General features: G+C 41.7%; 3 protein-coding genes and 1 non-coding gene across 4 annotated transcripts; all 4 read left to right on the top strand.

Moving 5' to 3' along the window:
• The first annotated feature begins 149 nt into the window (after nucleotides 1-149).
• On the top strand, nucleotides 150-6,748 carry LOC137898496 (protein shisa-4-like). The gene is made up of 5 exons (XM_068742538.1): nucleotides 150-237; nucleotides 1,189-1,342; nucleotides 1,730-1,860; nucleotides 3,406-3,660; nucleotides 4,666-6,748. Exons 1-5 carry the CDS (start codon nucleotides 171-173, stop codon nucleotides 4,851-4,853), a joined length of 795 nt encoding a protein of 264 aa, XP_068598639.1. The 5' UTR covers nucleotides 150-170; the 3' UTR covers nucleotides 4,854-6,748.
• Nucleotides 6,749-7,036: 288 nt separating this feature from the next.
• On the top strand, nucleotides 7,037-8,849 carry LOC137898062 (protein shisa-5-like). The gene is made up of 5 exons (XM_068742058.1): nucleotides 7,037-7,422; nucleotides 7,680-7,833; nucleotides 7,940-8,085; nucleotides 8,308-8,454; nucleotides 8,737-8,849. The coding sequence occupies exons 1-5, from the start codon at nucleotides 7,356-7,358 to the stop codon at nucleotides 8,847-8,849; spliced, it is 627 nt and encodes a 208-aa protein (XP_068598159.1). The 5' UTR covers nucleotides 7,037-7,355.
• A 9,764-nt stretch (nucleotides 8,850-18,613) lies between these two features.
• Nucleotides 18,614-21,070, top strand: LOC137898878 (protein shisa-5-like). Its single transcript, XM_068742931.1, has 5 exons — nucleotides 18,614-18,680; nucleotides 18,974-19,127; nucleotides 19,233-19,384; nucleotides 19,953-20,114; nucleotides 20,298-21,070. The coding sequence occupies exons 1-5, from the start codon at nucleotides 18,614-18,616 to the stop codon at nucleotides 20,408-20,410; spliced, it is 648 nt and encodes a 215-aa protein (XP_068599032.1). The 3' UTR covers nucleotides 20,411-21,070.
• Nucleotides 21,071-22,034: 964 nt separating this feature from the next.
• trnaa-agc (transfer RNA alanine (anticodon AGC)) lies at nucleotides 22,035-22,107 on the top strand. Its single transcript has one exon. It is a non-coding gene; the product is annotated as a tRNA-Ala (tRNA).
• The last annotated feature ends 5,548 nt before the right edge of the window (nucleotides 22,108-27,655 follow it).

Below are 27,655 nucleotides of genomic sequence, written 5' to 3'. Positions count from 1 at the left end.
TTACTACGTAGTTCACCGCGTTAATGGAAGACAGACTTGAAACGAGACTGGTCGGTGGGCGGAGCTTCGACTGTGTGACGACACAGTATTTTATTTGTAGACGATCTTCAGCCAATCGCTTCAGAGCCTTCGTCCTGGGCGCAGCGACTTCAGAGGAGAACTGTGTAGCCATGTCGTTAGGCCCGTCCGGTGTTGTTGCGCTGGTGTTATGTGTTGCTCTGACCCCCTGTGTATCTGGTGAGTTGAGGGAGATATATATATTTAACTATTAATATTCTTTTACTTCGCGGTTATCGTGAATGTTATTTTTAGTGTAGAACGTTTAGCCCAGTTAGCTTTAGCTCGTAGCTGGGGCTCAGGCTAACATACGGGCGATGCCAGTGACGTTAGCTTTGGTGACTTTTAATATTTTGACTTTAGTACGTGTGATCTGGGATGACTCGTTCTGAATAAATCGTATCCGGTTGCTCTTTATATGCTATCACTGCGGTTGCCACGAGAAACGCCGACCCAAGTAGCCCATGTCGGTTCTTTGCCACTACATGTCCTGGGTGGTATTTCCAATACTCACATTGAGTAAAAAGGCCTCGGCGTGGAGAATCATTATAGAAGTCGTGATCTTTTACAGTAGCCGGAAGTAAAATGTAAACTGTTTACTCTGTGTCTACATCTCTAGAATATCCAAGTGTGTTTACTTTTTTGTGTGTCCTTTAACTCTACCGATTATCAAAGTTCAAACACAATTTACAGCTGAGGGGATGCGTCATATATATATATATATATTATTGAGGGTAGTAATGTCCATCCATGTTCAATTGCGGAAGTTTTGCTCTGATCAGATCAGGTCGTGTGAACGCGCCTGTTCTCAAGAACCGCAGGCATGCGCGCACAGGTTTTTGCGCGACTCAAATGAGTCATCGACCCTAAAACAAAAAAAAGTCGTATTCATGGTATTCAAACCAAAATGACCTTAGAGGGGAATGTATTCAATCAAAAATCAAAAACCACGAGATGCATAAACAATCCTCAATTTAATATCCATAATCCTGAAAACACTGATCAATTTAATTGGGATGGGGCGGGGCATTGTGTACTTCATCATATTCCCTATTGTATTCCTGATATCTGTACTGCGGCCTCCAGTGGTCGCTGGTTTAACCTTTCCTGCTCTTCTCTGCTTTCTTCCAGCGGGGAGTTGGGACTGCGAGTCCTACAGAGATCAACACAATGTCTACCATCCATCCCAGAAATGCCGATTAGGCTTTTGCTGTGGCACGTGCATGGACAGATACTGCTGTCAGGATAGCTTCTGGCGTTTGTCGGAGGATAAGCAAGACGATTGGTATTCCGTGCCTATTTTTATTTTGCAACGAGTTCTAAATGAGTTTAATTAGAGTCGTCGCTGAGACCTAAATGTCTGCTTGAGATGGGGGGGTAGAACTGGTTACAGATGAGAGGTTGCAGCACATTTTGCAATGGTCTTGCACTCAAGCAACAGGAAGTGGTGCTTTCCTGTTGGTGCCCTCCAGCATGGAAACTAATGTGTGAATCACGTGCAACTTGCGCTAGCGTTCTCTCCAGATATAACAGAATATATCAACTACAGCTTAGCTGACACATCTAATGGAGATTTAATCAGCAAAGGACAATGATTCTGTATTTGTTTTGTGCCGAAAAAAACAAATAGCAACATGATTGTTTTACATTGTTTTTTTGTTCTTTTTTAAAGTATTGTTTTCGAGAGTTCACCGTTGCCCTTGGTGTCCGGTATCATCAGCCTTGTTTGCGTTATCCTCATCGTCATCTCCTGCTGTATCTGTCCTTGCTGCTGCCTGTACAAGGTGTGCCACAAGCCGCAACGTAAGTAGCAACAACCAATGGGATTGTTTATTGCAGGTTTGTACTGCGTGGCAAGTTTGACATGACAAGGATATATTTCCAGTACCTGGTTTCTTTCAAGTAACAATAATCTCTGTTACACAGTTGGATAACAGAGATTGTACCCAACGCAGCCATGACCATTTTCACATGAGGCAGAGTGTGTATCGCAATTATGGAGCAATGTACAGCAGAGTTACAAATATAATAAGGGAAGGGGGGGGGGATGGGGTTACCTTTTCATAGATTAAAATGTATTTTTTTTTACACGTCTGTCGCATTGGTCTGGAATGTTTGTGTCAACAAGCTGGTGGGTCTTGTTTACGTCAACGATTGGAGCCGGAGCCAATGAATAACCACGATTACTGCAGATTGTGCAACAAGGTCCAGCTTTTAGTGGGTCTGACGGAGTTTAATTTCACTGTGGAATTAACGGAAGTCAAACAGATGGCTTTAAATCGCTTTATCTTTTCAGCAAGCTCCGTATCTCTTCTCGCAGCTGATTCTTGATTTTGGCTAAATGTGCATGACTGAAGGAATAAATGGAATGAAAAACATTTCCTAGCTACTAACATTAAATGTGCACATAAAGAGGGGAATTTTGGCGGCCTTTCAGCTATCATTTTTTAACGAGCTTTTTGTAATTGGTCCCATATTGTCTCTTAACAAACGGCTGGATGTAATTCTAGTTTTGTCATGTGGTGTTCACCCGTTGTTTCTGCTGCTAGGTTTCTCTTGTACTTTGGCTGGATATTACACATTTATTCCCGTCATGCATTCATGTGCATGTAACCTGCGTCTCTAGATGAAATCCCCTTCCTATGCTGTGTGTGGGTTTGGGTCGAATCTCGACACACTGTTGCATTTCCTGTCTGCGGTCTGCAGCAACTGAGCTCTGAAAGGGAACCACAGGCCGAAGCACAAGCAGGAATCTGGATTCCACGACTTGGGCTGCTGCATGTGGGGATCATATTCTCGAAAGTCTGAGCTCCGCCTCGTGTGACTCATTGTTTCCATGACAACTACTGTCGGGAATAGATCCCATGTCATTTACAGGAAGTGGTTGTGATGCCTCCCTCTTGTGTTAAGCATGAACAAGACACTCGTTTGTACTATTTATAGCGTTTGAGTTTTGTGTTAGAGACCTGATTCTTCACCGAATCCAATGTGTCTGCTAGAAATTGACGCATCGTCTGCCGCCTTACCTTCCTTTACTTTATGTTCAGTCCTGTTTTTGAAAGTATTTACTCTGGTAAAAATTTAGATTAAACATTTCGTGTAACCTGAGGGGAAAACAGTCATCCATGTTTCTGTAACAAAACGAATAGCTGCTCTACGGCATTCTGACTTTAGTGTTGCAATGCTGTGCACCTATGACGGTGGAAGTGCAATTCTTTGTCTTTGTTTTGGTGAAAATCAGTGTGTGTAAACGGCAAACTAACTGCTCAGTAACTTCGCAGGAAGCTGATGTTGAGCCCCCTAGCTGACGTATATTAACCATGCTTCTGTTCTGTTGTTTCCTCACAGCTGTGTTGGCCACCACCACCCACACCACAGTGGTCACTAGTACCCCTCAGCAGTACCCACGGCAGCCAATGGAAACAGCAACTCAACCTATGTCCTACCAGGGTGCCCAGTATCCACCGTACCAGCCTGTACCAGTACAGCCGGGTTACGGACCACAGCCCGCGCCTCAGGGCTATGGAGCCCAGCCCATGCCAACATTGCCCTACCCCGTGCCACCATTCACAGCCGGACCGCCACCAACATACCAAGAAGCCAGTGAGTGTGGATTCCAGTTAAAGGTCTCATTGTGACAGTAGCTTTTTAAATCGTGGACAACTTTATCTTCGTAGCTAAAACATGACTAATTTTGTCCCCGCCCCCCCATCAGTCAGTAAATAAATGACAGATGATAGCATGAATAATGGCAGAATGGACAAATCAAATAGCTATGACCTTCACTCATCTTTGGAATTTCAGCACATTCCAATTTTACTAAAGCTTGGTTGTTTTAAAGTCAAGTTTTTCTTTAGGGGATTTGCACAAATAATCGACATGTAATCAGAAACAGACTCTTTTGTTTTAATGACCATCAGCAGTCAGTTCTCGGAAGACATTGAATCTAGCCCACAGTAAAATTAGACAAGAAGCAGCGATAAAAGCACAAAAACATGCAAACCTAAAGCTGCTTTTATTCTCTTTGTAGGCGATGGCACAGAATTAATGTTAGTCAACCAAATGACATTTAAAGAAACATTGAAACCTTTATGGTGCACAACATAATATTAAATATGAAGTCATCTTCTCTTTTGAGTAATGCTAAATACGACGATTAACCTCAAATGACTAAGACATGACCTTCTATAATCCCTCTCTATATGTAAGCGGTCTGAAAGAGGCCAGCGTTTTTGCATATGTGAAATGGTTACGGGGGGGGGAGGGGGAAGTGGATAAACCTGATGGACCTTTTTAGGATTATCAGAACCATTATGAACGTGGGTAATTAGGTGGTGCGTGCTGAGAAAAAGCACCGTTTGACATGGGATAATGACACATTTCAGTGCAGCTTCAAAGCACAGCATGCAGGTTTGGTGCGTCAGGGGAAAACAAAGTCGGGCGTGTAAGGTGGAGTAACCGCTGCATGTAGAAAGTTGTCACGTCTGATTTCTTTCCAATAGAAATCATAGATGACTACTTTGACAGAGCTGCAGAACATTTTCTGTGTTTTTGTTGTTGCATTTTTGGCTCTTTCAAGCTCGTGACATGTTTTCTATCTGTGCCCAGCCGGTCCTGCCTACCCTCCTAATCCGATGCCTTACAGCCAGGCTGCATTCTCCCCTGACCAGCCGGCGTACCCTCTGCAGCCTCCCGCGCAGCCACAGCAGCCCAGGGCCGTACCCTCAAGCACAGACTACCTAGCCCAGCCAGCGTACAACCCGGATTATGTCGCACCACCACCCAAAACAGGATAATGGAGCCCAAACTCTCTGGTCATCCTGCGATGTGTTTGAGCTTGGCAGAACTGGAAATCTGATTCTGAATCAAAACGAGTGAATTGTGACTTCAAATATGAAAAAGCTGGGAAGCTTTTAGTGGTTTCTGTACATCTATTCTATTGAAGAGTTGCCAAGTGAAAATGTTTATACCTCTTTACTTGTATTGCATGTACTTACAGTTTACAAGTAGTAGAGACTGGATTTCTTTTAAACATTTCTTTGCAGCTCCATTCTTGTCATCTTGGTAAATTAAACACAAAACCACTGAGCCTCACTTTAAAGAGTAGATTAATAATCTTTTTTCTCACATTTTCCAGCCTTCTCTAACATCTCCCTCCTAGTCTAAAGCGAGCACCGGCTGACCCCACTCAGTGGGTGCTCAGTGACCGTTGGGGATTTCTGCTGCTTCGTTTCGGACTAATTAAGTGATTTGTATACTTTCTCATGTGTATTTTGTCCCCTGCTTTATATATTCCACTTGGGAACAAGTCAAACTTGTATAAACTTGTCCAGAGAGTATTTATGCTTAAAAAAAAGTTTTTTTTACACGTCATTGCCCGTTGACTACTGATATTCAGATTGTCACAGAGTGGGAAAGCCTCAATAAAAGGGGATGTCTTCATGCCACTTCACAAAATATGCCTTACACACCGGTAAAAAAAAAAATTCAATTCTGCATTTGCGTGACGAAGGCGTTACACAAATGGTTTCTATTTTATTCAGGATAATTTCATGTTTATTTTGCCCATTTGCAGCACATGTACAGTAACTAATTAAAATGCATTGGTGGCTCTGAAATAAATAACCAAAGAACATTTCCATTCACAATCGATCAGTCATGAAGATCACAAACCGATGTTGGATGCAACAACTGTGCCTTCTCTGTCATGTTTTGTCGAGCTGTTGCCAGTTTCAAATCTCTTATTTTCTGGTTCACATCTGATTTGAAAACAGCCCTTTGGGACGCTTTTGCGTTCACTGCAGTAAACTATACTCTACGTTGCTGATTTCTGGTTTTGTAGCCTTTAAAGTTCTCTTCCTTTGGTTAGAAGGCATGTTTCCGAGTTAAAAGGTCATTTTCCTGCTCAGTATTGTGTAGTTCTGTGTCAAATATCATTCTAGGATATTTTGTGAAAATTAACATCACTGCCTTGATTAGATGCAGCAGTCAGATTTGAAAAAGAAGGCTCTCTTTTTTTGTCTAAGAACTTAACGAATAAGCCCTTCTTTGTTTTTTTTTGTTCTTGCTCGATTGTCACGGCTCATCAATGTTTCACTGATGATCAGGATGTTCTTTTCTGCTGACTGAAATTATTTGACAAGTGTGTTTCTATAGTGAGTTCATTAAATCCAGTTTGGGCAAGTTGCAGCTCAGCTTTTGATGAACCATGTTCCTTAATATCTGTTATTTAGACACAGTAGTTGTCAAGTTCTACCAATGCATCATACGATGTAGAAATGATGAGTCACATCTATGCTGTGACAAAATGTTGTTTTACCAACTGATGAGAGAAAAGATTTGCCAGCTAATAGAAAAGGGCCTTACATCTTCAAATAGCCTTTTAGTTTGTGAAGCGTTTAATTTATGAGGGATGTGCAAGTGTTACATCGACCAAATGTTTATTTCTCTGTACATTGTTGGCTTGCCTTTGGTCTGAAATTTGTATCTATACATGTTTTCTTCCTGTTTCAGACTTTTGCCTTGTGATTTTAGCTGGAGTGTTTGTATTTGAGAGTTGATCATTAGAGATTTATTAGTGTTTATCTCAACTGGCCAATAATTATTGGCCCGCATACCACTGCTGAATATATGTGGACAATACTTTTGTAAAATAAAAAAACCCACCACTTGTTCTGCTCTGTGCAATAAATTATATTGTTTATGTGTCTCCCCCACCCCACCCTCCCACTGTTGTTACTGTATTTACAGAATAGAAGCGCACTTGTTTCAAGCATGTTAATTGGGTGATGCAAAAGAAGGCAGAAAATGAAATAGACAACACAAATCAATAAAAAAAAAAGTACTTACAAGCAGTGTAATTTACAGGTTTTATATAAATGTATTTGTATATTTGATACTCCCATACTTCTAACTCACATACTCTTTTAAAGGTCCCATATTATACCCTTTTTCCACAAGTTAATGAAGTTCCAAAACACTGAAATATCTGTGCAAGTAGCAACCAAGCAAAAAGATTGATTTGCTTGGTTGTCTTTAGAAAAAAAAAAATATTTCAGTCTTAATTAGGTTTGGATCTTGAGAGAAGGAAACTGCAAGAGAGCAACAGAATGGAGCTCTACCATGTGCATGAATCCTTCCTCTAGGGCTAGGCCTAGGCCCTAGGGCATGTTTGTCAGATGAGGTGAGAAATGTTGTTAGACAACTAGCTACAGGGTGGGACAGCCACAAAGGTTCTAACAGCTGTCTAACTGCAGATTCTCCAAGTCATTTTATAATTACACTACATCCTAGCAGTAATGGTTTCAAATATTTTTCCCATTCTGGTGTGTGCTGCGTGTGTGATCCAACTCCCGGCTGTGTGGGGTGAGTTTTATTTACTGGAAATGTGTGTTTGTTCAGGTTTGGATATTTAAGACTTCCTCCTTCATATGCTGACAGGTCCAAAGCGAAACCAAAGTGAGAGTTGACCCAGTTAACAATCAAATGCTGCAGTTGCATAGATACGACTTTGCTGTTACTTCTTAATGGACCAATTGGCTTCGCATGATGGACTCGTACTTGACTTGTACTGTATGTTTATAGACACGCATGTTTAACTTCTCTCTCTTTTTTTTTTGCAGCTGATTATTGTTACAAATATTGGCACACAGATGGCTACTTAATCAAAACTCGGCTATGTGACAAGTACTGCTGTGGAACCTGCAACAAGAAATACTGCTGTGATGACAAAAAACGTCGTATTTCTGAAGAGATGCAAGACGAATGCACCGGAGGGTGTGCTCCTGCTTTGCATATAGATAATATCTAGCACCTTTTTGAAAATCGTTTCCTTGTTTTCAATCCTTGCGCTTCCTTGAAAGCTTGTTTCTTGTGTCCATAGACCTCTCCATGAAAACACATCTAAATTTGCAGAGCTTCTGAGCAGCATCACAGGGTTGGTCGTCCCTGTCCTCTTCTGTGTATGTGTTTTCATCTGCTGCATGGCTCCGTGCTGCTACAAAACGTGTAGAAAAAGACGGAACCAAAGTAGGATATGCTTTTTAATTTCCTTTTTAGTTTTGTAGAAGCCGCTGCAGTTTATTTTATACAGTGCACATATAAAAGACTACAGATAGAGCTAAATCTAAATTGGAGCTGTTCATTTCATCTGGTATCTTTGAGGCGCCATCTTGCATTACAGTGTGTTTCAGTCTGTGTAATATCACAGAGAACTGGATATGCTCAGCTATCCTCTGGCTTTGCCCGCAGCTATGACAACCACCACCACCCCCGTGGTCAACACGCCCCTACAGCCACTGTCTCCCTCTGGCTACCAGCCATCCCACCCTGGCTACCAGCCTGTATGCCGGGGCCCACCCAACCCTCCAGCACCGCAACCCTCATACCTGGAAGCTAGTGAGTTTTCAGCAGCCACTAACTCTTTTTGCACCTCGCGTTTTCCCAGACGCTTCTCAGGCAGTTCTACTTGTTTTACAACAGAGTTTATTTTGCATGCAACACAAAATGATGCATCACTTGCTGAAGTCTTGTCCCTGAATGTTAGCAGTGACGAAATAGACAAACAGTAGTTTTATTGTTTGCTTTTTACGAGTCAACATCTTTGAGAAAAAGAAAACCTGTGAACGCATCAGCATTTGTCAATAACAATGAAACAAATACTTGTTGTTGTCCTTTCAGACACTCCAATTTACCCTGCAAATCCACCCAATCCAGGGAAGCCACCAGATGCGGATAAATCTTCGCATCCGCCCTACAATCCAAGTTACGGCCTAAACCAATCGGAAGTTTGAAAAGCCTGGTATTCTCCTGGCAGTGTGAAATGTACTATGGATTACAATGTTTTGATACAATACTGATAGGATAGGGATGTTATTTATATAAATTAATACGTACCGGTATATATAATAAAATAATAAAATCTAAATTACTGATGTCTTTGCTTTAATTGTTTAAGCTCCTTTTAATGGATGAGTAATATTACACAGAATACATAGAAGACACAGAACAACATCTCTCTAAGGCTCTGCCTCTCGTAGTTTCGGGTTGCAGTAATACGTCTTTATTGATTAATCTAATGACTATTTCTCCACAAATTCCACATTTATCATTACAGTCTTATGTCTATCAAGTGGTACGATTGACACCTTGTTTAGAACTTGTATATTTGTCTAAAAAGACAATTTGTTTATTTATTTTTTATCTTATCATTTCATTTTAATCTATAAAACTCTCAGTCGCACCCGTTCCATCCAGACTGTGTTTCACGTGTTTTAACTGGTTACTGTCGGTCGTGGGACCGATGGGGTCTTCATCATGACATGTTACATTGACAAAAAAAAGTACCACTCTACTGAGAAAAGATGCTGAACAATCAGGAAGTAAACTACCAATGCACAATCACTAGATTCACTAGACTACTTCGATTCCAGCTACAATGCAGTTTTTGTGTTATTGAAAACCATCGTAAAGTTTTAAGACCTGTTAAAACTTCAATCAATTTATCAAATCTAATAGTGAACACACCTTTTTCATGACATATTTAATGTCATATTTCTCAGAGCTGGGAAATTTCTATCTGATCAAATTATATCAAATGGAAGAAGCTCTTCTGAAAAAGGCCGCATTTCGTCCAGGTTTAGTAAATTATTCTCAAGTGTGCTTTCAAAAAAGCTAGGACTGCAAACCAATCAGAACACAAAATAGAATTGTTCAAAGAAGAGTATGTCTAAAGCCTCACCGGTTCTTAATTTCAAACATGCAACCATTCCGTGAGACGTCCTCTTGCAGAATTCGTTCACACTCAGTCAGCTACGGTGACTGTAAGAAAGACAGGGGGATTGGCTCAAATGGTAGAGCTAAGTGTTAATAAGTGTTGGAGTGATGAAAGTCAACACCAACAAGAGGAAAACATCGTTCATGAAACACTTATTTATTGGCCAAAGCGAAAACTGACATCATCAGAAAAAGGAGCTTAATATTCATAATATTATTTGGAAGCAAACATTAAATCCAGTATTGAATGAATTAATTTATTTTGGTAGTTAACACATCCAAAACCCATTACAGTATATTTATAGTGCACATCATTATAACCAAAAAAGAATGGGCAGAAACAAATAATTGCATATTGTCAAATAAATATATATTTTTTTACCATAAAATCAAAAACATATGCAATACATTAATTAGAAACAAGTATTTTATATGCATTAATTATATATTATAAGTATATACATACGTTCTCTATTTATCTATCCGTAAAAGTTCCACAAAACACCGACATTGATTGACACCGCCTTGAAAACGAGGTCAACAAACTGATCATGTGATTCAAAACCGCAAGATTTTTCTCAGCATTCAGATTTCAAGAAGGAACGATTAAAAATATTTGCGGATACTTGAGTTGGAACTTGGAACTACACATAACTGGGGGTTTACTGTACATATTATATATATAGGTTGCACCTGAGTACAAGTCGCAGGACCAGCCAAACTATGAAAAAACTTAGTCCAGAAAATACGGTAATTAATTATTGTCACTGATTGTGATGAAAATGTCAGACTAAGTCATGTCTCTTCTTTAATTGGACTAAAGTTTTCCTTTGTAGCCACCCCTACTGACTTCAGACATTTTATCCTTGTTCATTCATCTTCTTGAAGATCTGCTTATCTGAAGTATTGGGTCGACCGGTGTTGCTCGATGTCAGCTGACTATGGGCGAGACAGGATACACCCTGGATGAGACGCCAGCCTATTGCAGTGCCACACGGAAAACACACAACCACTCAAGCTCACATTTACACCTATGGACAACGTAGCGTGTCCAGTTTATCTTTGTTGTGGGAGGAAGACGGAGAACCCGGTCCATGAGGAGAACATAAAAACTTTGCACAGGAAAGAATCAAACTTTCTGTGAAGCAACAGTGCTACTCACTGCGCCACCGTGCGTCACCAAATGTTTTCAAAATATTTTAAATCTTGTTCTTCTTTCAGGTGATGTAATCGTGGACATAAATCAGACAAATGTGCTGGGGAAGACTCACGCCGATGTGGTGCAGACGTTCCAGTCCATCCCGGCCAACCGGTGTACATGGTTTTGTGCCGGGGCTACCCCTTGCCGGAGGACTCCAGCAGCAGTGAGGAGGCCTCTGGAGGCCTCGACACCCCCAAGGACACCTCCCATTCCCCTTCAACTTCCACAACACAGAACACCCACTACACGGTCACGGTCCCAGATGGAGTAACCCTCCCCAGGAAGACTGCTGCAGTACTGCCCATGGCCAATGGGGGCCGCCCTCACCCTCAATCTCACCACCACCTCCCTCACATTCCCGAAGGCCCTGACCCCACCCTGTTTCAACCAGAGCTGGTGACAACAGACAGAACGTCCAGACACTGAGTCACTCCCAAGTGGTGGACATCCTGAAAGATCTACCTGTGGGTAGCGAGGTCAACGTACTGGTGCTTTGAGGAGGCGAGTTCACATTCCGGACAGCAGGGCTGCAGGTAAGGATTAATCTACAAGTTCGCTGCAGCTGGTTGGAGTTTTGAGGCTGTTGCTGCGACATGTTGTCACAAATCTACTCGGGTTACTGTTCAGACAACGCACTGCTTTTAGCGCTCAGAGACAGACACATCTGGAATCTTATTCTTATAAACAAAACACCTTTCAGACTCTAATAATCGATACAACAGAAATTATATAAATTAGTATTGCGGACTGGTATCGTTTTATTAATTAAGTGTTGGCACTCTGGGCTGGAGTATATTATAAAGGGGCACAGGTCATGAAAAAGGTTGCCTACCCCTGCCTTAGGGTCACCTCCTCTACCTGTTCCTTCACAGGGTGAGGCATAAACCATCACTGTATTATACTGCCCCCTACTGGTTGATTACACTGCAACTCGTTGATTGAGAAGGAAGAGTATACGAAAATACTTCTGTAGTAACCTTGTTGATGTGGGACAGAACGTCTTCACTGAAGGCCAGCCGGCCAGTGAAGCGCACACAGCTCGTCCATGCGCTCAACGTGCGCTCGCGGAAAAGATTTTATGTCTGGAACGGACTTTTCCTGATTCTCTTGTTATTGTCCTTGGTGATTTTAACAAGGGAAATCTGAGCCAGGAACTTCCCAAATACAGACCGTTTATTAAATGCGCCACCAGAGAGGAGAACACGCTGGACCATTGCTACAGGACGGTGAGTGGGGCCTATCGCGCTGTACCACGTGCTGCCCTCGGACTATCAGACCACGTAGTCATCCACCTAATCCCAGCATACAGACAGAGACTTGCTAAACCAGTAGCAAGCGCAAACAAGATCTGGACTGGTGAGACTGGTGAGGCTGTTGAGGAGCTCCGCTCGTGTTTGGAGACGACAGACTGGGACAAATTTAGAGCCGCTACGGACAATCTGGACGAGTACACGGACCCGGTGACCTCATGGATCAGCTACAATGAGGAGCGCACGACGAGCCCTGGTTCACGTCGAAGCTCAGCCAGATGAGACATGAGAAAGAGGCAGCACGCAGGAGCGGAGACAGAGACAGCTATAAGGAGCTGAAGATTGCTAAATCAGCATATTCACGCAGACTCCAGCAGCAGTTCTCTGCTAACGACCCTGCAGCAGTTTGGAGGGGGCTGAGGGCTATTACCAAGTGCAAGCCCAAAGCCCCCCGAGCCCCCACTGTCCTCTAAATCCAGGAGCAAGATGTGCACAGACAGTTCATTAAGCTGAACCCCCGCAAAGCTTTGGGGCCGGACAATGTTTCCCCCTCCTCCCTGAAACATTGTGCCAGCGAGCTGACCCCTGTCTTCACAGACATTTTAACACCTCTCTGGAGTCCTGTCATGTGCCAGCCTGCTTCAAGTCCTCCACCATTGCCCCTGTCCCCAAGAAGCCGAGGATCACAGGACTAACTACAGACCGGTGGCGCTGACATCTGTAGGGTTGTCTCTTCACACCCTAACCCTCCTAAAATAGAGGCGCTGAGCGAGCAGCAGACACAAGAAATACAATGTGTGACTGAGTATTGCTGTAGTTTTAGGTCAGCCTGCAGACGGCTCCCTTCTTCAAATAATCCAACCTTTATTTCCATTAATAGCCTCTTACGTAAGTCATTTGGGTCATTTTCATTTGATCACACGACTTGTTTCACGGTTGCAGTGCACAGCTCCCATGTCCCAGAATGCATCCCAGCTCACTCCTCAACCGGTGCACCACCCTGCACCCCAGCAGCTGCCCCATCCTCTCGCCCAGTCCATCGCATGCGTGTGTGTGTGATCACAAAGGTAAATAATGTAACACTATTTTTATTCCACATGAAACCTAAAGTTTCTTGATAATAAGTGTTGAAGTAGAATACGTTCAGATTTCCTGGCTTCGTTACTCCCACCCACACGCAGCATAATAGATGTTTCTTTCATGGCTCTTTTGAATGAGACGCCTCCTTTCTCCTCCTCGTCGCTCTGCAGCTCCTAATACCAAGGATTTGGACGTGTACATCAAAAGGAAGCAAGAGTCGGGCTTCGGCTTCAGAATTCTCGGAGGAGAAGGGCCGGATCAGCCGGTGGGTTCTGCCTGCCGCTTACAACCAGTTACTAAATGTTCTTCTATTTCTATTATTGCTTTCATCAAGGAGGTTAGGGTCCATTAGCTTGTCAGCAATACGATATTTATACGAGGGCGAGGGGGTGCGACAGGCCCATTACACCTATGAATTTCTATTAACTTTGCATAACAAACATTTTTATCGTTTTCTCTAATAAGGCGAAAAGTACTGGAAATTCTGCACAAACTGTTTTGGAAGTGGAGGAGTTGGATATTTTCTGCCTGTGTGGGAGTCCAGAGAATCGTTCTTTTTGTTACTTAGATGATGCAAATGAAGAAAGAGGTCCAAACAGGTATCTGTCTGCATGTAGGAAATGATGCATCAAAGGCTAAAAGCAGATTAGGGACTCTCCACTCCTGACCTTGTTGCTCCTTCAGCCTCAGTGACTCAGGCCTTTCTTTCCTGTTCTCAGGTGTACATCAGTGCCATCGTGCCACTTGGGGCGGCTGAGAAGGACGGGCGCCTGCGGGCAGGGGATGAGCTCCTCTGCATAGATGGTGTGCCGGTCAAGGGCAAATCCCACAAACAAGTTCTGGAGCTGATGACCAATGCCGCCCGTAATGGCCAAGTGATGCTCACGGTTCGCAGGAAAGTGAGACAGTCAGGTGGGACTGGCCTTGAAACTTCATCTCCACTTTCCTCTGAGCAGAAGATGGTCTCTCGTTTAGATTAGTCTGTCGAAGGCGGACCTCTGAGCTAAAGCTTCAATCTGGGATTTCCCCCCTTTAATCCATTAAATATCCGCTCTGGAGGACTTCCTGACCAAAAGAGGACTTTTAGTTGGTTACTTTAATAATAATAATAATAATAATATGCTTTATCTCTATAGCACTTTTCTATAAATAAAATTCACAAAGTGCTTTTACAGACAAAAAAAATAAAAAAATAATCAAGAACCATACAAACAAAAAATACATAATAAGCAAATCAGTACAAAACCGATTTTTAAAAGCAACAGTGGCGTCAAGGGACATTGATGAGACGAGGTACCCAGCAAGAACCATACAATAATAAAACAATGTTAAAAAAATAATAAAATAAAATAAAATAAATGAAAAGTAATTAAAACAGAGGACTTCATCAATTAAAAGCCAGTCTATATATACAGATGATTAATCAAAAGCATGTGACTAAAATAATTACATGCCAGCATCTCATGCCAAATATCTGCTGATGGTTGGTTTGTGTGAAGGACATGGAAGATTAGATCAGCTGGTGAGTTGATATCCATCTCAAAGGCATGCTGCGTTTCCTTTTTTTCCTGCGGTGCAAACACCCGCTGCATACAGGCTTGTTTACCCACACACATAACCCCCCCCATTCGGGGCACAAGCACTGATCTGATGTATTGCAACGACAGCAGCAATTAAGCCGCAGTCATGTTGGGAGTGATGCTCATCTTAAAGTAAACATTTGTTATCCTGTGGGTCAAAGTGACCAATCGTGACGCCACTTGACATCTGAGCTGACCCTATTATGATCACCAAATGTAGAACTTTAAAAACAATTCTAAATAAGACGAGCTTTTCCAGAAGCATGACCGTAAATGCAGCTTCATCTTTCTTTGCATTCAGAAGATGAGAAGCAGGAGGAGAGTGGTCAGCAGTCTCAGACGTCTCCCAACAGCTCCCCCAGGACGACTCGCACTGTGGGTCTGAACACCATCCAGCCGATTCAGCTCTCTCGACCGGAGTGCTTTGACGTCACTCTGCAGCGCAAAGACAATGAGGGCTTCGGATTTGTCCTGATTTCAAAAACGAAGCCCCCACCCGGAGGTCAGAACTTAGAAGTCTAGAAAAATGTAGATACAACACTGGGGAGAGAGGGGAGTAGTGTTTCCACTGAATGGGAGCAGATCCTCCTCCATGGAGCACATTCCGAATTAGGCCTCAGCAAAGGGGGGTTGCAATCTGCCACCACCCCACTAGATGGCACTAAATCTTTCAGGCGTGACCTTGAACTAACCAGCACCATTATCTGCTTGGGGGGGGGGGGGGTTAAACCACTGCCATGGACTTTTCTTTTTCCTGCAATGCTTTTCATTGAGATGGGATCTATCTTTGCTTCACCAATAACCTTCGACCCTTGCCAGACGTGGGACATGATTTATGGACAACAGGCTCAATGAACATTAAATACCAAACTGACTTCAAAGTAAGGTCACAAGTAATAAACATTTACCAATGTAGTCTTTATACGATTATGTAACAAATAATAAATGCACATTCCAACCCTTGGAATGTGCATTTATTATTTGTAATGATTCAATGTATGTTAACTGTGTACTTTTTTAGTTTAAATGACAACAATTTCAATATTCACTGATAAATCAGTTGAATATAAAGTGATGACTCCTAATTAACTCAAAAACATCACATTGTTAAGTTGGGACCTCTTTTCACACGCCCCAAGCCACCGCATATAAGCCTCGATTATTAACATAGCGCCGTCCTCCTTGCACTGCAGACCAAGGACTAACTCACACAGGACTACACACTAGGGCTCGTCCCACTGTGTCAAACGCCTCGATGGACCTTTGTGACCGTGACCTTGCCATTAAAAGCAGGATGGAGTGCTGCAGATAGACCAAGTTAATTCTCAGGCTCTGTTTGCACAGCCCTAACCCAAGGTCATTGTGCGTCTCTTCTCTGACTGACTACCCAACACAAAGAGAGTTTAATGCTTCATTATAAAATTGCATTGTTATTGAGTTCAGTGAACCAGAGCCACTCAAACATGCAAGGGTCAACAGCGTGGCGTTTCTGTGTTTCCACTTTTCAGTCATGCCTCACAAGATTGGCCCCATCATTGATGGCAGCCCTACGGACCCCATCGGTCAGATGAAAGTGGGCGACCATATCTCTGCTGTCAATGGCCGGCCCATTATTGAAATGTTGCACGACGACATCGTCCAGCTCATCAAGGACGCGGGCCATTCTGTCACCCTCACCATTGTACCTAAAAACGGTAGGTCGGCTCGGAGAGAGCATTTTCTGGGAATGAGACCGACTTTCAGCATTTACATAAGCGATGTAAACAGAGCTTTAGAGATTGTAACAGTTTACAAGATGTGGGCGTGTTTTTACAGAGAGTGCTCCCCCATCTGGAACAAATTCAGCCAAGCAGAGCCGATCAGGACAGCACACAGAGCTGTAGGATCTTTCTATGTGGCTGGCTGATCCACATCTCAAATCATAGCAAAAACCTAGAGTTATTATAACAGTAATTAAGGTGGAATAACATGACAATATTCTGCTTTCATTGCATGTCATATTTAATTATACTTATATGTGCAACATTTCCCATGTCAGGGATATTTTAGCGTATAAATGTCGGTAGAGAAAACATAAATATTGTCATTTGGCGATTGACTCTCATGACTCTCCACTTCTTGCTTCTCAGGTTCAAAGGACAAAGGAACCGTTCCAACCTCAAGTTTTCCCAAACTCTCTGTATCCGACGTGCATCTCCAGCGGCAATGCCCCCCCTGCCCCCCCGCAAACTCCGCCTATGCGTCCGAAAAATATAACTGCATTCAGTCTGCTATTACAAATATTCTTGGAAGGATGCCGTCTTCTGTTTTGCATGCCGCCACTTCCAGATTGACAGTGGCGTGGGGGACTTGTTTCACACGGGCATCAGTGACAGTGAATTGGGCAGTAAACTGAACAAACATGCAGCCTCCAGGCTGATCTGAACTGGTTAAATGCACCCTCACACCTTCAGACAATTTGGAGTGATCAGTTTACCTAAACTGCTTGTTTAGGTAAACAAGCAGTTTGGACTTGGATGCCCTTTTTTCTGGATGTGCACGAAAATAAAATGGATTATATTCTAGTCAAAGACTCAATCGCCCACCAGTTTTCATGGATGGAAAATCAGTAGATTTTGCATGATCCTGCTGACAAATCAGCCGCAAAAAATTAAAAGCCTTATATAAGCCTTATAATCAAGGCAACACATGCTGTATCTATCTATATTAGCTATATTAGCCTACTATCAAAATGACTAAGTTGGTTACAAATACATAATGAGCCTTCATGATTAAATGTTTATTTTCCCTGCAGCGCGTCCTGTGGAGAATGACACATCAAGTGACTACTCTGTTGTCAAGTTTAACTTCAGTCCAATATTATTATCTCCCGGGTTGCAACAAAACTTGCAGCATTAGTGGAGTTTGGAGATGCAATCCACTTTTTAAATCTATCAGCCTCAATTTGAGATTTTAAAGGTACAGTACACGCTGCAGGAGTCAATCAGCATGATCCATGCAGTGATGCAATCGCACTTTTTCTCTCACTTCCAACTGGGTACTCGGCTGCAAATGTAGCCTTTCCCTGGAAATGTCTTTCCACATGACTCTTTTTGTTATTTGACAACTTCTCGCTACAGAGCAAACATTCAGGCAATCCTTCCGCATTGGCAATGAATGCAAATGATTCGGTCCAAGAAACGTTGAATCCTCTGTTCTCCTCAGTTATTTTTCTCTTTTTACCTTTGGGGTCCATGGCCCATCACACACCCGCCGGTTTGTTTACAACAGCCACCTGCCTGGCAACCCGCCCTGCTGATGTGTCGCAGGCTTTGAAGCAAATCTTCGTTGACAGAAGTGTTGAAATTTTATATTTATTCAACACATTTTTACATCATTGGAAAGCGTAAAGAATGTTTGTGTCATGTTTGTCCTCCTACAGAAACCATATTAAAAAAAAAAAAAAAGAATTCCATTTTCAATTTTTTTTTAAAAAGCGCCAGGGAGCCACTAGGCGGCGCTAAAGAACCGCGGGTTGCCGACCCCTGCTCTAGGCCTAGGGCATGTGTGTCAGATGAGGTGAGGAATGTTGTTAGACAACTAGCTACAGGGTGGAACAGCCACAAAGGTTCTGACAGTTGTCTAACTGCAGAGTCCAAGTCATTTTTTAATTACGCTACACCCTAGCAGTAATGGTTTCAAATATTTTTCCCATTCTGGTGTGTGCTGCGTGTCTGATCCAACTCCCGGCTGTATGGGGTGAGTTTTATTTACTGGAAATGTGTGTTTGTTCAGGTTTGGATATTTAAGACTTCCTCCTTCATATGCTGACAGGTCCAAAGCGAAACCAAAGTGAGAGTTGACCCAGTTAACAATCAAATGCTGCAGTTTCATAGATACAACTTTGCTGTTACTTCGTAATGGACCAATTGGCTTCGCACGATGGACTCGTACTTGACTTGTACTGTATGTTTATAGACACGTATGTTTAACTTCTTATAAAGACAGACAGTTCAATTGACCCTGTGTTTTTTTTTTGTTTTTTTTTGCAGCTGATTATTGTTACAAATATTGGCACACAGATGGCTACTTATTCAAAACTCGGCTATGTGACAAGTACTGCTGTGGAACCTGCAACAAGAAATACTGCTGTGATGACAAAAAACGTCGTATTTCTGAAGAGATGCAAGACGAATGCACCGGAGGGTGTGCTCCTGCTTTGCATATAGATAATATCTAGCACCTTTTTGAAATCATTTCCTTGTTTTTTATCCTTGCGCTTCCTTGAAAGCTTGTTTCATGTGTCCATAGACCTCTCCATGAAAAAACATCTAAATTTGCTGTGATTCTCGGAATCGTCACAGGGGTGGTCGTCCCTGTCCTCTTCTGTGTATGTCTTATCATCTGCTGCATGGCTCCGTGCTGCCTGTGCTACAAAATGTGTAGAAAAAGACAGAACCGAGGTAGGATATGCTTCCCATTCCATTTTTACTTTTTTAGATTAGGTTAGGTTACGATCAACTTTATTTTCATTTCACATGTATTATTTTCATTTCCTGTGTCTGTGTCTGTGCAGCAGACAAGGTGTACAAGTATAAAATGTGTACTTGTACAAGTACAAGCACAAAATGTGTACTTGTACAAGTACAAGCACAAACTACAAATGCAGTTTAGCATCTAACCAGAAGTGCAATTACTCAACAGAAATATACAGGTGAAAAAGAATTACAGTTGTTACTTACACAGATTTGGTGATATAAGCATTCAATGCAGCTAGACATAATATACAGGTTTCTATGGAAATAGTCAAATATACAGAATGTCTAGACAAATATACAGATCAAATTAAAATATGCATAGATTAATGTGCATGAACATATAGTGGTGACATACTATATGAATGATAATTTCAATATACAGAATATACAGTTTGATAACAGATTGAGGTGATATGAACATACTATACTTGTTGAAAAAGACATACCAGGTGAGAACTGGATATGTTCAGCTATCCTCTGGCTTTGCCCGCAGCTATGACAACCACCACCACCCCCGTGGTCAACACGCCCCTGCAGCCACTGTCTCCCTCTGGCTACCAGCCGTCCCACCCTGGCTACCAGCCTGTACCTGTCCATCCTGTATACTGGGGCCCACCCAACCCTACAGAACCACCACCCTCATACTTGGAAGCTAGTGAGTTATGCCATATTTATAAAGTGAACAATATGCATGACTCACTGCTGAAGTCTTGTCCCTGAATGTTAACAGTAGTTTTATTGTTCGCTTTTTTGAGTCAACGTCTCAGAGAAATAGAGAACCTGTGAAAGCTGCAGCATTTGTCAATAACAATAAAACAAATATTTGTTGTCCTTTCAGACAGTCCAATTTACCCTGCAAATCCACCCAATCCAGGGAAGCCACCAGAGGAGTTGCATGGATTTTCACAGCCGCCCTACAATCCAAGTTACGGCCTAAACCGGGAAGTGTAGCGCGAAACACCACATTTTTATTGATTAAGGACTATTTCTGTGAATAGTTGATAAATCTGACTAACATTTTAATTATTATTTTGCCCTTTTTTTACTCATTCCTTTTCTAAATGTTTTAATTCATTTTATGGCTTTACCAGTTTTACTGAACTGAAAAGTTGATGGACATTATAAACCTATCTCTGCTGTAATATGAAATTAAACTGCTAAGCTTGTGCTTAGTAAGTGATGCCACTGCCATAAATGGATGTGTACATGGATTCAAGAGAAGCTCTGCATATCATCGCTGTCTTTGCTGTTAGGGAGTGTAGACATTTTGTGGAGCGAGAAACATTACAGAGAGTTGTGTTGAAAACATGAACTTTGTTCCTGTGTCTGAGGATGTGCAGCAGACCTCCAGTCCAGATGAGCGACTTCTTTAGTTCATGGATATGAAAGACGTAACAAGATTAAAATAAACCCTTCACAGACAAGACACAGAAGAAAAGAGAAAAATCCTTGCATTTATTGATTTCTATTCAATTATTTCTTTTTATTCTACGGTATATGTTTTTTGTGTGTACATACATATATGTACGGTGTCCTTGAGTGCCGAGAAAGGCGCCTTTAAATACAATTTATTATTATTATTATTATTAAATCAAAAATTGTGTAATAAATAGTGACTGTTATGGGGCTAGCATTATTTTTTGGACTATCCCTAAGGGTTTGTTCCCAGAAATGAGGTAAACGTCCTCCCACCGCCAACACCGAGTAATAAGGAAGCCGCTGCTGAATTAGTGATCAATGCTTAAATATCGTACATAAAACTAATTCCACCACATTGCAGTATGAGGTGAGTTTCACAATAATTATTATAATTGTGTTTTTGAGGGGGAGAGGTGTGTTCAGGTTTTTTTTCTCGTCTCCCTCTGCCTTGTTTAAAAGAAACAGAAGGTTATTTAAATTAAATACTACTTTTATCGTAACAGTTTCATACATCAATTGACAACTTATTTGGAACTTGTATATTTGTTTAAAAATATATATATTAATCTTATAATTTAATTTTAATCTATAAAACTCTCATCCACACCCGTTTCGTGTTTTAACTACTTATATCGTAGTTTTCTTGTTATTGAAAACTAACACAAAGTTTTAAGGCATGCTGTTGTGAAATGAATTTGTGAAATGTTTAAGAGTGAACACACCTTTTTCACAATGGAGATATTTAATGAGGTACTTCTCAGAGCCGGGGCATTTCTATCTGATCAAATTATATCAAATGGACCAAGTTCTTCTGATAAAGATGGCATTCCTAATCTTGTCGTATATCCACTATGCAATGACAATAAAGGCTTTCTATTTCTATTCTATTTCTATTTCGTCCAGGTTTAGTATTTATCCTTAAGCATGCTTTCCAAAAAAGCTAATTCTGACAGGACTGCAAGCCAGTCAGAACACTAAATAAATACTGTTATCTACAACGTACACATTCAGAATTGTTCAAATAAACTGTGTGAAGCTTTAGCGGTTCATAAAGCAAACATCGCACATCTAATTTCAAACAAAATCAACCATTCTGTGGCGTCCTCTTGTGGAATTATTTTATACTGTCCATGAACATGAACCGCATGTCACCACCGGGGGATTAGCTCAAATGGTAGAGCGCTCGCTTAGCATGCGAGAGGTAGCGGGATCGATGCCCGCATCCTCCAAATCTCCTTTTTGGTTGGTAGTGGCCAACCCAAACCCCGACTTGACTTCCGTGTCCGCCCACCATGGAGGCGCTCCCTTCACATGGCACATAGCTTTAGGTTAAATTTTCTGTGAAAAATATTTATGCATATTTTTTCACATACTTTTACACAGAGCCACGTCAGACACACCTGATGAATGACGGAATCTCAGCCGTTTCATAATAATAGTCACTGAAGCAACCAGTCCCCAAACACACAAGGCACAGCGATCATAGGTTTGAGTCATGGGCAGGCACTGAAATGCAACGTGAAAACTAGAAAGACAATCAGAGATTGCAGATCCTCGCCTCTAATATTCGATCTTGTGAGACAGTAAACAGGGCTTCCGGATCAGAGGGGCCAAACCTGCGCTAGCTTGCTGCTCCGGAACGGGGAAAGATACAACTACAACTGTAACATATATGAAACTAGAATGAACTATGAGTGTGCACACCAAATTTGAAGTCTCTAGCTCCAAAATTGAGGTCAGGATGGACTCCTGAAAAATGCAGATTTTAGAAGGAAAATTAGCTCTCAGATCCGGATTGTGATCCGGATCCGGCCGAAATTAGTCACGGTCATAGACCTTTAAGGAGTACTTATGTGTGATTTTTTTCAGATCCATACCGCCATGGATTTTGAAGAAATTAAGAAAAATGTCAAAAATCCTTTAATAAATTCTAGAATCTGGATCCAGATTCGGATCAAGGCCATTCTTGGGGAGGACCGAGCCACGGACAGAACCTTGCTTGTGTAAATATTTCAAGTCGATTGGGTTAATAGTTTGAGTTATGCGCGTGGACAGACAAACGAACAAACAGACAGACAAACGAACCCAATTGCATTACCCTCGCCTCCTCTTCGGCGAGGGTAATTAAAAACAAAATGTGAAGAATTCAAACAACATTAAAGGCACCTCTCTTGTAGATGGAAGATATCACATTATGTCAAATTGTAATCATGGAAACAGAGAAAATATAAATAAACACGACAAAATCCGTACACAGTAAAAACGTACTCGTTCACGTGACTGATTTGTGTAAAACAATACTTTGTTCCTCTGAGTTTTGTTTCAGAAAGGAAATGTGACATTCCTTTTCATTCCCAGTTCATCATAATTTTAATAAATCAGATTATTTTGATCACACTCATCTAAATGGTCTTTCCCTGCATGAAGCAGCTCTGCTATTCTACTGGGAAGCATCTTCGGGACTATTATTCCAATCGTCTTCCTGGTGGGCACCATCGTCTGCTGTGTGGTTCTTTGCTGCATGTGCTGCAAGAAGTGTGGGAAGCGACGCAGAAGGCCCCAAAGTAGGACGGATTTATTTTGGTCAACATGTTTTACTTTTGTTCAGATGTCTGCTGGCTTTCTTATTTATGACAAACTGTCACAGTTTCAGCCACATACTTTGGCCTCTTTGCGCTCTTGCCGGTGAGGAGATTGATCTTTCAAGTCACGTGGTGTAAAACCGCGTTGTCCTATAGGTTTACACAGACCGTCAAATCGGTGTTGCGTTCAGATGCATTTGGATTCTAGTGTAGACTAAGGTAGCAGCTTTTGATGGTGATGCAACTCATGAAATAAGATGCAGAAGTATCGTTGTGGCTTAAAAATGGGATCACATGTATGTGTGAATTGAGATGGCAATTTTAATTGAATTGTGCGGCCCACATTGGTATCTTATTTTCAAACCGAACTCATTCATTGATTTTTACCTACAGCTGTGACAACCACCACTGTGATCTACGCAGCACCCCAGCAGCCTCTCTCCCCCTCTGGATACCTGTCATCCTACCCAGGCTACCAACCTGTGTCCTCCCAGCCCAGATACGTGAGCCCACCCAACCCTGCAGGACAACCACCTTCGTACATGGAAGCTAGTGAGTCTTTTATTTTATTTTTTTTAAACAATCTTGCAAAATCCGCTGACAGAGGAAATTCACTCTGATTGATTGCATCTTTTCAAAGACCCTCTGATTTAATCCAACATTGAGGGTCTTTTGTTGGATTTATCTGAGATAAAAACTAAAATTTGGATGATATTTTGTATTTTCAACCAGGTCACATAGTATTGGAGGTATACCAAATGTCTGACATATTGTGTTCAGAAGAATATTACTCTCAGAGAAAATTGTATTTAATAAAGTTTTTTTTAATTCTGATTTGAGGCACTTTTTTTATGGCTCCTATCAGACAAGTGAAGCATTCGGACTCGATAATTGTATCATACAATAGCTGCTTCTTTAATAAAAAAGTTGAATGTACAAAATGTTTCACAAACAATGAACCAGATATTTATTTTTGTCCTTGCAGCTGATCCAGCTCACTCTGCAGCAACATCCATTCCCGAGCAGCCACTGCATCCCAGCCAGCTTCATGCGCTACTGCCACATTCAAATGAACTTCCACAGCTACCATACAACCCTAGCTATGAAGTAGTCGCTGCGTCACAGTGAAGACCACTATATATATATATATATAAATCTATACTGATGCATAATTTAGCATATTGCTTTATCTTGATGTTTAAATGTTCAATTTTTTCTGGAATTGACGAATATTGAAATTAATTTAAATGAACAACTGGGTACTTTTGTAAACTTATGCCCCATCCCGAAACTTATTATTACGATGATCGTTATTTCTTTAATAACATATACTGGCCAGTAGAGGGCGCATCTGACCCACTTTTCTATTGTGTAGAACGATTTTGTAACAAATGTATACCACTGTGTCATTAGGATTAAATGCATTTCATAGAGCTTGAAGATTAGGTCCCAGGTAACTTTATTGGCTGTCCTGTTTTTGTTTTTTCAAAGTAAAAAGACAAACAAATGCTCGCAGATGGTCTTGTTTATATCCAGGATTTACTTTATTAATGATGATGATAACATTGGAAGTTTTCCGATTTTTTTTTCCGACGCATCGCATACCGTTTTATTTGCACTTTTGTATCATTCATTCTCAAAACTCTGATTTTTCCATATTAATTAACCCAAGCAAAAATTTCCATGAAGTCCACTTCCTGTTTCCACCGGTGCCCAAAGCAGACAAACCAGTCTCAGGCAAGACAAGACAAGATGTCACTAGACCCAACACTCTGGACCTTTTTAAACCACTGACAATGACATTAGTTCTTGTTGTGAAGTGTATTATGTTTTAAACTGAATGTTATTACAGTGGGACAAGGTCATTACACTTAGACTAAAGCCCCGTCCTGTGGGATTGTGCACAGTTAAATAGCTGGAATGGGTGTGCTTGAATGTAATCCTATAATCAGCAGCAGCACTCGCTCTCATAGTAACCTTCACTATCCATTAATCAATACAGTAATAGTGCTGACTGCGGCTACTTCTGTCACCAAAGTGATGGGGGGGCTATAACAGGAAGAACAACCCTGCCTGTTCATACAGCTCACTGTTTGCTGTCTAAAATAAGATTCTTCCTTGAAGTGTGGCCCAGACTGCTAATGACCACTTGTGTATGGATGCCAGTCAAGGCCGCCGCCGGGGAGGATAATCTTTACCTCCAGCCAATAAGTCTGTTCTCTTCCTTTCCATCCCTTTCTTCTTCTCTCTGTCTTCCATCCCTCCCTCTGACTGTGCTTTGTTCTGTCTGAAAGCGTTCTTGTCTGGCGTTCTGCCTGAGCTCCATTAAGATGTTTTCAACATTTTCCCAACATCCCACACCATTCCAGTCATGCTTGTGCTGTATGGAACATTTATGGTGTTTGTACTGTCTCAAATCTAAATCTGGGCTGCCCTGCACACATGGAGCAGATAATGGTTTTACACTTGACATAAAAAAAAGTTCAGATTTTCATTCTGGACACTGGCACTGCACGGTGCCTGTGCTGTGTCTGTTGGAGCCTGCCTAATGTGTGTCCTCTTTTTGGCAACAATACTAATATGTGGAAACACACATGCGTGGAAACACAAACAAACATGACAGAAATAATTTAATTCTGAGAAAGTACTAAAGATTGAACAGTATTTATAGCGTCCTCATGTGAGCTGGAACATTAATTTCAGGATGCACATTGTTCTAAGGATTAATTGTTTGAACTTTTTTGCATTTTCTTCTCATCATAAAATCAGAAATCTCCACACATCATCCCTTTCCTGTAGCCACTAATCCTAGCCGGGTGACTGGGGGCTGGAACCTATCCCAGACGGGGAACAGGAGTGACCATTTCAGTGAAGAAGCTTGAGCACCATAGAAGGAATCCAAAAGCCCAACTGTACTGCCCTCGTCCAGTCTCTGTTGATGAGGAACAGCCTCGCTTCATTCGTGACATTCCCAATAGCCACAGCTGTGCTTCGTGTTAAGGCTAATTATCAAACATTAGCAGGCTAACGCACTAAACTAGGACGATGAACATGGCATAAACATGCTAACGTCAGCATGTGAGCCTCGACATTGCTGAAATTCTTGACCATAACCTTTCATGAAGGCATGCGTTTATTGCAGGAATGCCGGCTTTGACTGATCATTTTGCAGCTGATAAACTGATAACTGGATGTGAAGTGAAAGCTCATCAGCTTCTTTTTAATACCACACAAGGGCAGCAGGAGGCAGGGGATGATTGGTATGATGCCAGCGAGGTCATGCAAGGAGCTCGGCTTCATCTTCCCAGAAATCTGGTGTGTGTGTGTGTAGACAATGACGATTGTGCAAAGGGACACTAATCTTTGTTTTAATCTGCCTCCATGTGCATATTTTTATGGATCCTTGCTGCCTCTTTGTCAACTTGAAGATAACTTATCAGTACCGATTCCATAAAAAAAACTAAATACTCAAGATAACTTGCATAATGAATGCTTAGTTTTACCTGTTTATGGCATGAATTTAACCCAACTCCAAACTACACAACAAAACACAACATTTGCATTTCCTGTCGGTTGTCAGTCATCCAGGTCATGGTAAATCCCGAAGAGCAAAAAAGAAGGGTTGGTTGGTCTTGTTCAAGTTTAATCGAAGACGTTTCACCTTTCATCCAAGAGGCTTCTTCAGTTCTGAGAGATTGGTAGAGAGTTTAGATACTAGGCAATCAGACACAGATAGATTCATTCACACACACACACCTATGGACAATTTAAGATCACCAATTCACCTAACTTGCAAGTTTTTGTTTGGTGGGAAAGCGAGACAACCCGGAGAGAACATACAAACTCCTCACAGAAAAGGCCCAAGTTGGATTTGAACATGTGAGGCAACAGTGCTACCCACTGCACCACTGTGCTGCCCTTCCTCAGTTTATTTATGTATTTATTTATTCAGAAGCGCCCGTCTCGCCAAAGATAGTCTACAGAAAGAGGCAGTTTGGACCGTGCAAACTCAGTGCATAAATATGTCCGCTGGCTTTACTCTCTCTCCCCCCCCCCCCCCCTTTCTCTCTCTATTCAATAGCCTCCAAGTATCTTGACAACCTTGCCTGGTATTTTGGCACCAGTCCCTTGAGTGTTGATGTCAGCTGAGAGAGGGGAGGATGGGGGGACTGAAAGAGAGAGAGAGAGAGAGAGG

The sequence above is a fragment of the Brachionichthys hirsutus genome, chromosome 8 (assembly GCF_040956055.1).
Source record: "Brachionichthys hirsutus isolate HB-005 chromosome 8, CSIRO-AGI_Bhir_v1, whole genome shotgun sequence".
Classification (NCBI taxonomy): Eukaryota; Metazoa; Chordata; class Actinopteri; order Lophiiformes; family Brachionichthyidae; genus Brachionichthys; species Brachionichthys hirsutus.
Note: the sequence above shows the minus strand (reverse complement) of the source record. Positions and strands in the feature narration are given on the sequence as shown.

What these genes read in the sequence shown, in the direction of transcription:
- LOC137898496 (XM_068742538.1), top strand. Translation starts at nt 171, where the DNA reads ATGTCGTTAGGCCCGTCCGGTGTTGTTGCGCTGGTGTTATGTGTTGCT. An exon ending in TCTGACCCCCTGTGTATCTG is followed by an intron (nt 238 to 1,188) that starts GTGAGTTGAGGG and finishes GCTTTCTTCCAG; the next exon opens with CGGGGAGTTGGGACTGCGAG. An exon ending in GAGGATAAGCAAGACGATTG is followed by an intron (nt 1,343 to 1,729) that starts GTATTCCGTGCC and finishes TCTTTTTTAAAG; the next exon opens with TATTGTTTTCGAGAGTTCAC.
- LOC137898062 (XM_068742058.1), top strand. Translation starts at nt 7,356, where the DNA reads ATGGTTTCAAATATTTTTCCCATTCTGGTGTGTGCTGCGTGTGTGATC. An exon ending in CAAGACGAATGCACCGGAGG is followed by an intron (nt 7,834 to 7,939) that starts GTGTGCTCCTGC and finishes TTGTGTCCATAG; the next exon opens with ACCTCTCCATGAAAACACAT. An exon ending in ACCCTCATACCTGGAAGCTA is followed by an intron (nt 8,455 to 8,736) that starts GTGAGTTTTCAG and finishes TTGTCCTTTCAG; the next exon opens with ACACTCCAATTTACCCTGCA.
- LOC137898878 (XM_068742931.1), top strand. Translation starts at nt 18,614, where the DNA reads ATGGTTTCAAATATTTTTCCCATTCTGGTGTGTGCTGCGTGTCTGATC. An exon ending in CAAGACGAATGCACCGGAGG is followed by an intron (nt 19,128 to 19,232) that starts GTGTGCTCCTGC and finishes ATGTGTCCATAG; the next exon opens with ACCTCTCCATGAAAAAACAT. An exon ending in TAGAAAAAGACAGAACCGAG is followed by an intron (nt 19,385 to 19,952) that starts GTAGGATATGCT and finishes CTTTGCCCGCAG; the next exon opens with CTATGACAACCACCACCACC.